Raw genomic sequence first — 14,631 nt, 5'->3', positions numbered from 1 at the left:
TCTAAGAGGCCTAGAGACTGAAGCCAGGATTGCATTTGGGGCTTCCAAATAACTTATCAATATAAAGTATCGCCCTAGTAAAAAAAAAAACAAAAAAAAACACCCACAATAAAAAAACCCCTATCATTCACGAAGAAGCATCCCATCTCTCGTGGGAGGGTTGACAGGGTTTGACAAGAGCATGATGCTAAGTTGCAGTTTTCAAGAAAAGGACCGTCTTCTGGCATTTTCCATAGTATGTTACAAGGTAAAAATGACATGGTCAGACAATTGCTATTTCCCTTCCTATTCAAAGCAGGCCGGCTTGAAGGTTTTCCAAGCTCCGTATCAATTTGCAGAACTCGAGGAGGGGGGTGTCACGAACCACAGTTTTGACTCAAAGTCCAATTTTCGACAACCAAGCAGGCCAGGAAAATGTGCCACGTTCCATTGTCTACTCCCCTCTGGTTGCTAAGTTATACTTTTGTAATCTGAGTATTTCCATTAAAATGTCACATCCCATGACATCTGAGATGAAAAGGTGGAGAAATCTGATATGAATTCCCCAGCATTACAGCAACTTTATCAAATACCCTAGAGCTTGAAATCTGACTTGCTATCATCCATCACGTGTTCCGGCAACAGAGCCTGCCGGTCTGCTCCAACAGCAATGGTCCTTAGCTCGGAAACGCGACACGAGAGACCGGAACTGAAGATGCCTGTGTGAAGGACTGGGCGGCAAAACCAACCGGGTCACCTGTGCCGTTCCCTCGTTTTCAAGCATGAGCTCGGATGGATGTTCACAGCCAAGGGAAGGCCAGGCACGGGAGAGCCGCCTTCACTTCCACGTGAAGTGGACCACAAAGCGCGAACCCGTGAAAAAGCCAACAGGACAAGAGGATTAGGCTTCCCGAGATTTCAAACTCTGAAATCACTACCCGTCACCGGGCCGTCACCGGGCCGTCACCGGGCCCAGAGCGAACCTGATAATGAGCATCTGATAACAGAGCCCCTCCCGCCTTGTAACTTGCCATGTTCCAAGTGTTTCTTGAAGAGAACACAGAAGATTCATGTTCTGAGATGCAACTCAAACCTTCTTTTGCTGCAGCGTCCACAAGGACGCCACCACACGTATAAGCGGCCCCGCATCTGTCTGGTCGTATATTCCTCAGGACATGGCCCTGGTCCAGTGACGCCTATTCTAAATATACACGACAACCCAGCCACCAGTCAGCCCTTCCAGCAGGACTCCTGTGCACACCCAACTCATCCCAATAGCAATGCGAAGTGAACGTGGACTTGGGCACCCAAACAGGGGAAGGGATATTGGCTTTGAACTGTGAATCCTTCTAATTACATCTGATCACAGAAGGCTGACTACATAGCGTTAAGGCTTTTTTTGGGGTGAAGAAATTAATTTATCAAATAAATGACAGCCAGAGGGAGGTTCCCCAAATAAAGACAGCACTGCACACCCACCTCGTTGCTGAAGACCAAATACGCCAAAGGAAAGCAGGGCACACGCGGGTCAACCGCTCCACAGATTTGTTCTCGTGGATTCAGACGACTATGCTGGAGTCGGGGGGTTCAGCAAATGCAGACACATGGTCTGAGAGCAATGGAAAAGCACAAGTTCCTTCACGACCTCCACATGCCTTGTGTCTTCCTTCCCAAGAGTCGGTCACAAGGATGGGCTGTTAGCCATTTCCCTATTTCCCTAAAGGTTAATAACCAACCTACCTTCAGACCTGGGAAAAACAACTAAGCTGGCGAAATAGGATCTGTTTTGCTCACCAAAGTTCTGCTTGTTGATTTTAAGGAAGAGAATGCATGTGCGATGATGGCCAGCTGGGTAACAGGCCAGCACCCGCTACTCTCCCTGTGGTGGAATGATGATTCTTTCAGCCCAAGGGCAGCAAGCAGGCTGCCTGCGGCCCCGCCCGGGGGGCAGGGCCCCAGGCTGGGCTAAGTCTCAGCCAGTGGAGGTAGCTTCTTATTGTCCGACCAACGACACTACAGAAGTACTGAGCACAAAGAGGAGGTTGTCCTTGCACTCTACCATGACGGACAAAAGGCTTCCCGTCGTCAGAAGCGGCTGGTGAAGACCGTGGAGGGATGTTCTTCTCCTGGAGGGCTCCGGCTCCCACTCAGAGCACAGAGGGACCCAGGAAAGGGCTCTGTTTCCGACTCCGAATTGGGCAGGACGGCCACAGCATCGGGCCCCAGGCTGCTGCCCCTGTCGCCATACTGTGAGGCGCCATATTGCGAGTCTCTCGTACACTCTGTTCCAGGTTGAGGCCTGGCGCAAAATACCCTTCAATGCAATTAATATGAAAGGCTTCCCGTTAGCGAGGAGGGATTAGGAACCACATGTACTCCCTTCTCCAGAGCTGGGAGGAAAGGGAGAACGAGCCAAAGCTGGTTTGGGTGGCAGCCTTTGCCAGTTTGGCACCACCAGTCACGTACAGCCTGAAGCCCCAAATCACTCTGTTTTCGTTTAGAATGAGGTGTTTTTTATTATAATTTTTCTCGGAAGTGAGGGAGAAGGAGGAAGCTTTAAAATCAAGACTCAAAATACAGTGAATCTGGAAGGCATCTGGGAGCAGAACAGATTTAAGACTAGTGGACACAGGAAGGCACCCTGCCTTATGACCCCTCCTGCTGCACCTGAAACGGAATTCTCCTCACAGAGAGTTCAAGGCCGCTCACGAGTGCGGGCTCTGCCCTTCATTTCCAGCGATGCCGGACGAGCGAGGACTCATCGTTGACGACCTCAGGGTCCCGGGGCAGGCGCCGGCACCGCAACGGCAGCAGCAGCAGGACAACCAGGGTTAGAAGGATGATTCCACACACTCTCATGAGCGCGTAGGAGACAATCCACAAAATGGGCTCATTCAAAGGCAGGGCGGGGACACAGTTGCTGGCTATGTCGTCTGTTGAGAAAGGCCCAGAAATTTCAGACACTGGAGCACCTGCAATCTCTGAGGAGACAGAAAAGGGAAAATCCACAGCTGTGAAATGAGCAGTCCATCTCTGCCCTTTAACAGAAGAGATATAACGCTTGCTGTGAGACCACAGCCTCAAGGGGCAGCAGCCAGTGGCCCAGGCAGGGGGCCTCTGCGGCAGCGTGCTCTCAGGGGTTCAGGGCCCGCACCGGAGCGGAGCATCTTCCTCGGTCTGCAGGCGCTGAACCCACGTGGTTGCTGACAGCCATGTGCAAAGGGCACATCCAGAAGCCACAGGTGCACTGGGGGGAGGGGGAGGGCGGCCAGTGGAGGTGCAGCGCCCAGTGCCTGGTGAGGAGGACGGAGACGGGGTGGCCGGCCGGGGAGGAGGGAGAGGAAGGAGGAAGAAGAGCGGGATCTGCGGCAAGGAGCTTGGCAGAGCCTGCCTGGATCTCGGGGATGGTCCCAGTGCAGTCAGCCTGCCTCAGCAGGGCTGGGGGCGGGGGGCAAGCAGGGCTGGGGGCTTGCTGGGGTTCACAAGGATGGTGAGGGGCAGGAGGCAGCTGTAGACGGAAATTCCACGTCTCCGGAGGGCCTCCCCAGAGCCTTCAGCAGAGAGCCGACCAGAAGTGAGCGAAGGTCAAAGATGGGCTTGAAAGGCTTAGGAGCAGGGCTTTGAGCTCACACGTGGGGCTGACAGCTCTACCTACCGCCAATTGCTTCCCGTTTACTCCGTTTCCCAGAGTGAAAAGAACCCAAACCCAATTCACACAGCATTCGCAGAGCTAGAGTATTAAGGGTCTCTCCTCTATCACGGGAAGAGGAACCAGAGACTGCACGCCACTCTGGCCTGATCTTAGAGGCTTAAAAGACAAGCCACTGCGCGCCTGAGTGGCTCAGTGGGTTGGGCGTCCCGCTCTTGATTTCGGCTCAGGTCATGATCTTGTAACCGCCTTTCTAAAACCCGGGGACCGTGTTCTGACGGAGCTGATAAACGGAACCCACGAACAAGGTTAAGAGCAGATAGGGGCGCCTGGTCAGCTCGGTCAGTTAAGCATCTGACTTCCGCTCAGGTCATGACCTTGCGGTTTGTGGGTTCAAGCCCCGTGTCGGGCTCTGTGCTGACAGCTCAGAGCCTGGAGCCTGTTTCAGATTCTGTGTCTCCCTCTCTCTCTGCCCCTCCCCTGCTCACGCTGTCTCAAAAATAAATGAACTATAAAAAAAATTTAAAAAAGGAAAAACGAGCAGAGAAGCACCCAGTTTATTAGGGCAAGAAGGAAACAAAAGGACTCTGGCTACCCATGGGGTCTCCTTATGGAGGCCTGTTTAGACAATCATCCAATGTATCAGGAGAGAGTTAATCCACCTGGTTAGTAGCCCAACACATTCTACAAGGGGCCCTTAGACCAGGGTCCTGCTTTAGGGCCATTCACAGTGGGACACAGGGTGCCTCAGTCTGTTTGCTCTGTTTCTTGTAGAAGAGAGAACTTCAATAGTCGGGAGGGGACACTGATGACAAACAGTACAGACAGAAATCCACGATGGTGCAAGCAACATTCCAACACGTATGATCCTTACAGACAACTTCTTAGGAAGTGGTCCCTGGTTGGGGGTGTTAGTTCAGTTGGGAACCGGTTTCAGCCGGCTCCCAGGGGAGGTCCTGGGGCCAGAAGCTGCTAGATCAGGGATGTGAAGGGTTCACATTACACCAACGAGGAGGAAACTTCATACGGCAGTCGTCAAGACTGGCAGCGTCCCTGGTGCCTGAAGGGGCTGTCCCGTGCCCAAGACGGACAACTCTGTATAAGGACAGGCATGAAGAGAGGGCACCCAGTTGCTGGGTCTTAGTACCATTCCGGCCAGCGTCCTAACTTCCAGCCAAAGCGCAGGCTTTCTCCTCCCTGTGGGGTAGCCATCGGCTAGAGGACTACAGCCCGGCAATCGACGTGAGAGTGTCCATGAAGACCAAACTTCTCGAAGAGCCCCTGAAGCGCGAGTAAGGGAAGAGAAGAGAAAGGACTCACGAGGGCTGCACAGTCCGGAGGGTGAAAAGACTCACAGCCCCATGTACAGGTGCTGAAACGATGAAATTATGGACTAGGGGTCGTGAGCAGACGGCTAGGAAAGAATTCTTGAGACGTCTTTGGTGCCAAAGGTGGTTTTACTACAGCACAGTGACGGGACCCGCGGGCAGGCAGAGCTGCATGGGGACTGTGAGGAGTGACTGATCACAGACGTTTAAGTTAGCGGGGCTCAGGGACGGGGGAGTCTCCAAGGAATTGGGAAGCAAGGCTCTCAGGACCTTGAGGGGCTCGCTGCTGTCAGGATAAGGTTACTTTTGGTCTTTAATACCACAAAAACAGTAAGGCAGTAAGGCAGACATGAATTCCCTGAGCAAGGTCCCACTCTGCAAGTTTCAGGGGTGTGTCAGGGTGCTGGGAGCTGTAAGGAAATTTAACTTAAATTTAACTAAAGCTACATTTCTCTTGCCTTTGTTTCGCTCATCAGTCTCCTGGTTCCAGAGATCAAGCCCTATGCTATCCTGCTTGGGATTCTCTCTCCCTGTCTCTCTGCCCCTCCCCTGCTCCCGCTCTATCTCTCAAAAAAAAAAAAAAAAAAAAGAAAAAAAAAAAAAAAAAAAAAAAAAAAGAATAAAAAAAAAAAAAAAGGCAAGACACAGCAGGACTCTAACTTAAGATGTGACCTAGGAGCACATCTGGAGAATATCCGCAGGAATACAGAAGTACTCAGCACTCTTTTGGATGCCTGGACCCCATTTCAACATACTGGGGCTTAAGTCACCAACAGGCAAGTATCACACCCTAGCAGGGTGTCCACAAATTCAACTCAATTCTGACACTGTCTGCCGGAAGCAGCATCAGATCCCACAGGTGAAGGGCTCAGTCCCACAAGGCCGGCCCCCAAACCCCAGCCTTCAGTTAAAAGCCCTGATTGTTACCTGTGCTTCTGACCTACGCGCTACAGGCCAGAGGTACCAACCACCCCTACCTTGACGGGGCTCGATTCATTTGCGAGAGCGGCTCACAGAAGTCAGAGAAACTGGGTACTTAGTGGATTACTGGTTTATTATAAAAGGACATAACTCAGGAACCACCTGATGGAAGAGGTCTGGGGAAAGAGGGTTCCCCACGTTTCCACACAGTCACCTGCTCCAAACCCTCTACTTTTGGATTTTCCTAGTGAGTTTGTTGCACAGACATGCTGGATAAAGTCACTGGCTGGTGGAGATGGCTTCAACCTCCAGCACCTCTCCCTCCCTGCAGGTGTGGGGGAGGGACGGAAAGTTCCAGCCCTTAGATGCTTCCAAAGTCACCTTATTAACTAACAAAAGACAACATTCTTTCCTTGTTGGAAATTCCCAGTTTTAGGAGCTGCTTGACAGAAATGGAGGCAAACACCACATACATATTTCCTGTAAAGTGTACGATCACAAGCATTCAACAAGGTGAAACTCATGATATCTGGACTCCAATAAAAAAAAAATCAAGTATGCAAAGGAGCATGAAAACACAATTCATAATTCACACAGAAGTAGAAAAACAGTCTGTAACAAGGAGGGGAAGGAAGCAATCCTATGAAACTTGGCAAGAAATGACCCCGATGGTAGAATTAGCAGACAGGATATGAAGACAGTTACTGTAACTGCGTTCCACTCAGGACGCTGGAGGGAATATCGGATGCGCTGAATAGAGACACAGGAGTCATGTCAGACGTGTTAATTGGAGACATAGAAGCTGCAACGAAGACCCAAGTCAAATTTCCATGGATAAAAACTGCAGTGTGTAAGAGGAGAAACACACTGCATGATGTTAATAGAAAATATATCTGCAGAAGAAAAAGACCAGTAAACTTGAAAATGCTGTAGAAACTATCCATGAAACAGAGGGCAAATTCCTGAAAACATAAAGGGAGAGCATGAGTAACCTAGGAGCACAGGACGAGGCTACCTATCCACGCTCAGAGGACCCAGAGAAGGGGAGGGATGGATGGGAGGCAGAAAAAATATCGTAAGCAATAATACCGCAAACCTTTCCAAACTTGAAGGAACCAGTAAGGTCACAGATCCGAGAGGCTCAGAGATCCCCAGGCATAAGAAACGTGAAGCAGATTACACCCGTGAACTGCTGAAAACCGGTGACAAAGAGAAAATCTCAAAAGCATAGAGAGCAAAACAAAATATTCTGTACAAAGGAACAAAAAGAATTAGAGCAAACTTCACGTCAGAAGTAACACAGGCTACAAGGCTGGGTAACAACAGCTTTCAAGTGCTGGAAGGGAAAACCTGTCAATCTAGAATTCCGTACCGAGCAAGAGGGTCTTTTAAAGTGAAGATAAAGATGTTTCCGGACATAGACAAGCTGCAAGAACTTATCACGAGACACACACATTAAGGTATTATCATCCAGCCTCAAGAAAGAAGAAATCCTGGGGCACCTGGGGGGCTCAGTTAGTTAAGTGTCCTACTCTTGAGTTCGGCTCAGGTTAGGATGCAGGGTTGTGGGACTCGGCCCTGCATCAGGCTCTGCACTAGCGGTGAGGCCTGCTTGGGATTCTCTCTCCCTCTTTCTCTGCCCATCCCTGGTGCGCGCGCTCTCTCTGCCTGTTCCTGTCCCTGGCACGCTCTCTTTCTCTGTCTCAAAAGAAAGAGAAATAAACTTACACACACACACACACACACACACACACACAGATAAACTTGGAGGACATTATGCTAAGTGACATAAGTCAGACAGGGAAAGACAAATAGTGCAGGATCTTACCTATATGTGGAATTGTTCAACTCAGAAGCAGACAGTGGAGTTGTGGAGGTAGATTTTGAGGAAGGTAAGGTAAGGTAAAGGGAAGGTAAAGGGAAGGTAAAGGGAAGGTAAAGGGAAGGGAAGGGAAGGGAAGAAGAAAGGAAAGGAGGAAGAAAAGAAAAAAGACAAGAAGAGGAGGAAGGAGGGAGGAAGAAAAGGAAAGGAAGGAGGGAGGGAAGGAAGGAAGGAAATAGTACCTTTGTGAGGTAGGTGATGGATGTATTAGCTTGCAGTGATCATTTCACAACATATACATCAAAACATCAAGTTTATACCTTCAATGTACATAGCTTTTATTTGCCAATCACAGATTCCAACAAAGCTGACCAAAAAAAGACAGAAACCACAGCCAACTGCACTAAGACCACAGCAAAGCCAGCCCGTCAAGCAGAAATTGCGATGTCAGATGGCAGCAGGGACCTGCAGGAAGCACCAGACTCATCACATCTCCACTTGTCACTTTAAACACTTAGGAAGAGAACCGGCTGAAAGCAAAAATAACACCAGTGTAGAGGGTGGTTTCTAACACACGCCCAAGTACAACGTGTGACAGCAACATTGGGGGACGGGGCGGCGGGGGACGGGCAAGTGCACGCCCGCGGGGCCCTTCACTACCTGAAGCGGGGTGCTGTGCCAGTCAGAGCTGCGCGCTCCAGACCCCACAGTGACCGCCACACAAGTGCGGCTCATAAAGTCGCTGAGATAAAGAAAAATATAAATACTCAATCCCAAAGGCATCAGAAAAAGGCGGGGGGAAGTCAGAGGACAACAGAAAACAGGCAGCAATCACCACATGAAATAGTCTAAACCCGGGGGGGGTCGGCAAACATTTCTAGGAAGGACCAGACAGTAAATGTTCAGGATCTGGGGGCCACAGAGGATTCCCATCCCATTCTTTTCTGATTATTTTCACACCTCTTTAAAAATGTAAAACCATTTTGGGGCACCTGTGTGGCTCAGTTAGTTAAGCCTCCGACTTTGGCTCAGCTCATGATTTTACGGTTCGTGGATTTGAGCCCCGCGTCTGGCTCTGCTGACAGCTCAGAGCCTGGAGCTGCTTCAGATTCTGTGACTCCCTCTCTCTCTGACCCTCCCCTGCTCACGCTGTCTCTCTCTCCCAAAAATAAATAAAACATTTTTTTAAAAAAGTAAAACCCTCTTTAGAGGTCATAGAAAACCATCGACAGGCCAGATCGGGCCTCAGGCTGCCATCTGCCAGTCTCAGGTCTAAATGCCCCAGAGACAGTGCAGAGACTCTGGAATTAGATCAAAAGGAAAGCCAGGAATGAAGGCCGTCATTTCCTCAGGGTTAAGCTTCAAGGCACCAACAGGCAGGGCAATACTAAGGGCTTACGCACCTAAGAAGAGCTCCGAAACGTAGGAAACGAGAATAAAGACACAGCAGAAGCTCATGAAGACCCACCAAGACGGACACTTCAGCATCCCTGTCACTGCTGGCAGGAGAGGCGTGAGCGTGGGGGCCACCCCAGCAGCACCCCACCCGCCTGACCTCACTGGCAATCACTGCACTCACGCAGCCCAACACACACTGTCTTCAAGAGCACATTTACCAATACAGGCTACATTCTGGGCCGAATGACAAGTTTCAAGCAATTTTCGAGAATTCAGTTCATACCTTGTTCCCTGACCAGAGCGGAATTAGGTTAAGAAGTCTGTAACAGAGGGGCGCCGGGGTGGCTCAGTCAGTTAAGTGTCCCACTCCTGACGTCTGCTCACTCAGGTCATGATCTCACAGCTTGTGAGTTCAAGCCCCGCATTGGGCTCTGCACTGACGGCACTAAGCCTGCTTGGGATTCTGTCTCCCGCTCTCCCTCTCTGCCCCTTCCCTGCTTGCTCTCTCTCTCTCTGAAAATAATAAAGATAAACTTAAAAAATTTTTAAAAAGGAAAGTCAAAAGAACACATATGATATGATTTCACTTATAGAACAAACAAAAATAAAAAGACCAAAATCAAGCTCAGATGTGCTAGGTACCAGGGGGGTTAATTCTAGCATTTGCGCTTCAAGGAGAATAATCAAGGTCATATATATTTTCCATATATACATATATATGATAAAAATACATAAAAACCCTCAACAAAGTCAAATTTTCTTCAACATGTACTTATTCAATCAGAAAAAAATGTTTTAAGTGTTTGAAAAATAGCACCCATTTAAGGTCGCCAGTCAAAATGTATTCTCTGGAAACACATCCTCACATTTTCCAAGTAGCTACTTCACATTAAAGGACAGGTGCCTGGCTGGCTCAGTCCGAAAAGCGTGCAACCCTGGAGATCGAGGTTGTGAGTTTGAGCCCTACATTGGGTATACAGGCTACTTATGTAAATAAATTTTTTAAAAAACTAAGAGGAGGGCGTGCCTGGGTGGCTCAGTCGAGTAAGGGTCCGACTCTTTTTTTTTTAATTTTTTAAAAAAATGTTTTATTTATTTCTAGGAGAGAGAGAGACAGCGTGAGCAGGGGAGGGTCAGAGAGAGAGGGATATACAGACTCTGAAACAGGCTCCAGGCTCCGAGCTGGCAGTCAGCACAGAGCCCGACGCGGGGCCCGAACCCACGAACCGCGAGATCATGACCTAAGCGAAAGTCGGACGCTTAACCAACTAAGCCACCCAGGCGCCCCTAGTAAGGGTCCGACTCTTGATTTTGGCTCAGGTCATGATCTCACAGTTCATGACTTCAAGCCACACATCGGGCTCTGCACTGACAGTTCAGAGCCTGCTTGGGAATCTCTCCCCACTCTCTGTTCCTTCCTCACTTGGGCTTGCTCTCTCTCAAAATAAACAGACTTTAAACTAGTTTAAAAAAAATTAAGAGAAAGTTGATTTAAAATGACTTCTGGAGGATGTTTTCCATTCACTGGATGATTTGCACATAGATTATATATACTAGTTATTCTATGATCGTGGAATAGATTTTAATTTTTTATACTGGAATCATGAGGCCATCCTACATACTGGTTAAGAGTGTGGACCCCGGGGTCAGACGTCTGGGGCTCAAATCCTAGTTCCCACGTATGACCTGTGTCATCTTAGCCAACTCCCTTAACTTTGTCCCTCAGTTTCCTTATCTGTAAAGTGGGGGATGGGAACAGGACTTATAAATCGCAGTCTTAGTGAATGGATAACCAAGCTCAGAGAAAGCACAGAGCCTGGGGTGAGGTCAGTGCTTCCTCAGCATCACTTGTTAATATCTTGTTATTTTAAATCTTTCATCGGTGACTTGGACTAAGATTTTAATTATGCATTTTCTCGGTTCTACCTTCCAGAAGATCAGGACCCAGTTGATAATGAGCACCTGAGGAAGATACACCGATTTACCAACTATAAAAATGTCCATGGTTGGCTTTTTTCTGCCAGGGCACATAAAATAAAGTGACGCATGGGGCGCCTGGGTGGCTTAGTCGGTTAAGCGTCCGACTTTCTCTTGGGTTATGATCTCGCAGTTCGTGGGTTCGAGCCCCGCATCGGGCTCTGTGCTGACTGCCAGCTCAGAGCCCAGAGCCTGTTTCAGTCTGTGACTCCCTCTCTCTCTGACCCTCCCCTGCTCATGCTATGTCTCTCTCTCCTAGAAAAAAATTTAAAAAATTAAAAAAAAAAAAAAAAAAAAGTGACCCATCTCCGCAGACTGACTCTTTGGTACCGAGATGCCTTCTGAGTATCCGTGCTTCACTTGGAAGAATGTTCCAGAGTTCCAGAACAGGCACCCTAGACCCAGGGCCATTTTGCTCTGCAGCCACATGAAAGCCACTCACTACCCCAGTCCTCAGTGGTTTTTCCTATAAAGTGAGGAACAGAAACTCTCTGACTCAGGTCTTTGGGGGCCCTTGGGTTTGTAGTCTTTTGATTATATTCTAAGTAGACGGCAGAGGCCCTGCTCTGGGACTCTGTTCTTAACAGCTAACTTTCCTATTTTTAAACAGGACTATGTACCAGATGATCCACTTTCAACGTGCGCAAGGAAATTCACAGCGAAATGACTGCCACAATCCATGATATGCCTTGAGTTGTAAAAGCTCAACTCTATACAGCTCTTGGGTGCTAAATGTCTCAATCTATAAAAAGAGATGGGTGGTATTTCAGAAGCTTTGGCTACATTAAGAGCGAGCTGTCAATCTTCGCACTCTATTATCTTCCTGGCTCTAGGACACTTGGCCCGGCCAACACAGAGGCATCTCACGGTGCTCCGGCCTGGAGCTTCTGCGGCCGACCTGTGAGGCTATCTATACGCCGAAGCCCCAGGCCGGCCAGCTCTGTGACACACAGTGACCGTCACCTTATTTATCCGGCATTGATCTGAGACTAGAATAGTGATGCTCTGTAGGGGTTGGGGGAGGGGGGGTGAGGCGAGGAGAGGCAGGGCAGCAGAAGAGAAGCATCTGTGGATCTTCTTCCAAAATAACCATCACCCTCCCACCCACCACCATTCTGATACACCCTGGCTGAAAAAGGAGGGGAGGCTGTGGGCCACGATGTAGTTTAAAAATCTCCGCAGCGAAGTCCTCAGAGAGCCCTCCGGCACTTCTCCTGCCCCAACCCTCAGAGGAAAGCTGAGGCCCACAGCTGAGTGTTATCAGACAAACAGTGGTTATTAGGAAAACCAAATAAAAGGCATCGAGAGAGAGAGAGAGAGAGAGAGAGAGAGAGAGAGAGAGAGAGAGGAAGCTCCCGACGATTTGCGCCCTGCCAAGTGCTAGCTGGCACCGAGAGATTCCTCCTACTACAAGACATAGAAAAGATGATAAACTCGTATTTTTAAATATGTAGATGAGCCCCAAAATAGGTCCTAGAGCTGGGGATCCAAAGCCCAGGGACGGGGGGAGGGGAAGGGCAAAAGACTTGATGCCACCACCATGGGGATGGATGAGAGAGCCTGGTTTGCTGGCAGAGGAAGCCGGAATCCGCCTGAGGTCAGAGGAGCGGAAGGGCAAGAGAGAGTCTCCTGTGAGAAGCAGGGCCTCCCGGCCACCGCCCTGAGCAGGGCTGGCATCGAAACGGACACAGCTTGGCGCAGAAATCCTCAAGTTCTCATCGCCTTGCACTCAGCAGAAACAAATGCAAAATTGGTTGATAGTAACATTTTTATAACCCAAGGTACGCTGAATTCTCTTCCAAAGGAAAAAGAAAAAAGCTTTCCCACTAAAGATAAGCTCACAACAAATAGCTGCAAACCAAGTGAGAAGAAAATCCGCTGCAGGAGAGGAGCAGACGCAAAATCAAAGAGATCAGCTCTCCGTAAATGGTAGGAAAATAGAGACTCTGGGAGAATATATAAGAGCAGTGTTTAATGCGACTAAAAACTCACTAAAATACTAACACAGGTTTTTTACTCAGGCGGATTGAAACGTTCATAAAGGAAGATAAAATTAAGAAATAACAGCAGGGAAGTTTCGAATAAAGAAGACTAATGAAAAGAAACTGAGGTGCCTGCATGGCTCAGTCAGTTGAGCATCCAACTTCAGCTCCAGTCATGATTTCACCGTTCATGGGTTGGAGCCCCATGTCGGGCTCTGTGCTGACAGCTCAGAGCCTGGAGCCTGTTTCAGATTCTGTGTCTTCCTCTCTCTGCCCTTCCCCCACTTGCACTCTGTCTCTCTCTCTCTGTCTCTCAAAAATAAACAAACATTAAAAAAATTTTTTTAAAATATGACTTTAAACCTAACAGCCTTAAAGCAAAAGACTGACATATTTAAATACATAAAAGTACTTTTATAATAAAATTCATTATCAGCAAAGTTTTTAAATACTGTAGAATTGAAGTATGGATTATAGTTATTTTCCTCCAAATAGTTAATTACTCCATTACACCACAGAGATTCTACAAATCAATATAACTAAAAACCCAACAGAAAAAAAATGGGGAAAGGATATGAGCATGCAGTTCACAGAAAATGAAAAAAAAAAATGGCCTAGACACATCAACTCAACGTCACACATAGAAAGTAATATAAATTAAAACTACACGGAGATAACCTTCACCCATCAGACTGGCCAACTTCCCCAAAGCGTGACAACAGCTTGTTGGTGGGGCCGACTGGAGAGTCCGGCCACCGGGTATGTCACTAGAAAACTGGTACAGCCACAGGTATAAAAGAGTATGACCTCCTCAGAAGGCAAGGTGACAATACCCGTGAAGATTACAAATCTTGGGCCGCCCGGGTGGCTCAGTCAGCTAAGAGTCATGATCTCACAGTTCGTGAGCTCGAGCCGCACCTACATCGGCCTCGCTGCTGTCAGGGCGAAGGCTGCTTCAAATCCTCTGTCCTCCTCTCTCTGCCCCTCCCATGCCTGCACACTCTCTCAAATATAAATAATCATTAAAGAAAAAGATTACAAATTCTTATATTCTAAGACCCTTTAACCCAGTAAGTCTACTTCCAGTACCCTAACCTAGAGTTTTGCTTTCCTATGTGCACATAAACACAGACAAAGGGTATTCCCTGCAACACTGTTTATAACAACAGGAGACTAGAAACAACTTAAATCATCAATAAGGAATTGATCAATAAAGTAGAGAACAGCCATGTAACAGAAGATTATGACTCTCAAAAAATAATGGGGGGTCCGCCTGGGTGGCTCATTCGGTGGCTCAGATCATGACCACAATCTACAAGTCTGAGCCCCGCCTTGGGCTCTCTGCTGTCAGTGCAGATCCTGCTTTGGATCCTCTGCCCCCCTTCACGGCTCCTCCCCCGCTGGTTCTCTCCCTCCTTTCCTCTCTCTCTCAAAATAAATAAATAAAAAAATAATGAGGGAACACTCTGAGTACTCATAATTCCATCTGATAGACAGGGACGCTATATAATGCACTGTAATTTGAACATGATCTGGCCATTCTCAAAAATCAAATAACAGAATGGAGATAAAGGA

The 14,631-nt window shown here is 48.3% G+C and overlaps 1 protein-coding gene across 1 annotated transcript in view; it reads right to left on the bottom strand.

The window, feature by feature from the left end:
- Positions 1 to 2,465: 2,465 nt before the first annotated feature.
- BACE2 (beta-secretase 2) overlaps positions 2,466 to 14,631 on the bottom strand; it is an 83,064-nt gene continuing 70,898 nt past the window's right edge. The window contains exon 9 of the mRNA XM_039229899.1: positions 2,466 to 2,960. Coding sequence (XP_039085830.1) covers positions 2,707 to 2,960 — 254 coding nt within the window. The 3' untranslated portion in view covers positions 2,466 to 2,706. The remainder of the gene's footprint in view (positions 2,961 to 14,631) is intronic.

Source organism: Hyaena hyaena, unplaced genomic scaffold (assembly GCF_003009895.1).
Source record: "Hyaena hyaena isolate Hyena2069 unplaced genomic scaffold, ASM300989v1 scaffold_2, whole genome shotgun sequence".
In the NCBI taxonomy this organism is placed as follows: domain Eukaryota; kingdom Metazoa; phylum Chordata; class Mammalia; order Carnivora; family Hyaenidae; genus Hyaena; species Hyaena hyaena.
This window is presented reverse-complemented; position numbering and strand designations above follow the sequence as displayed.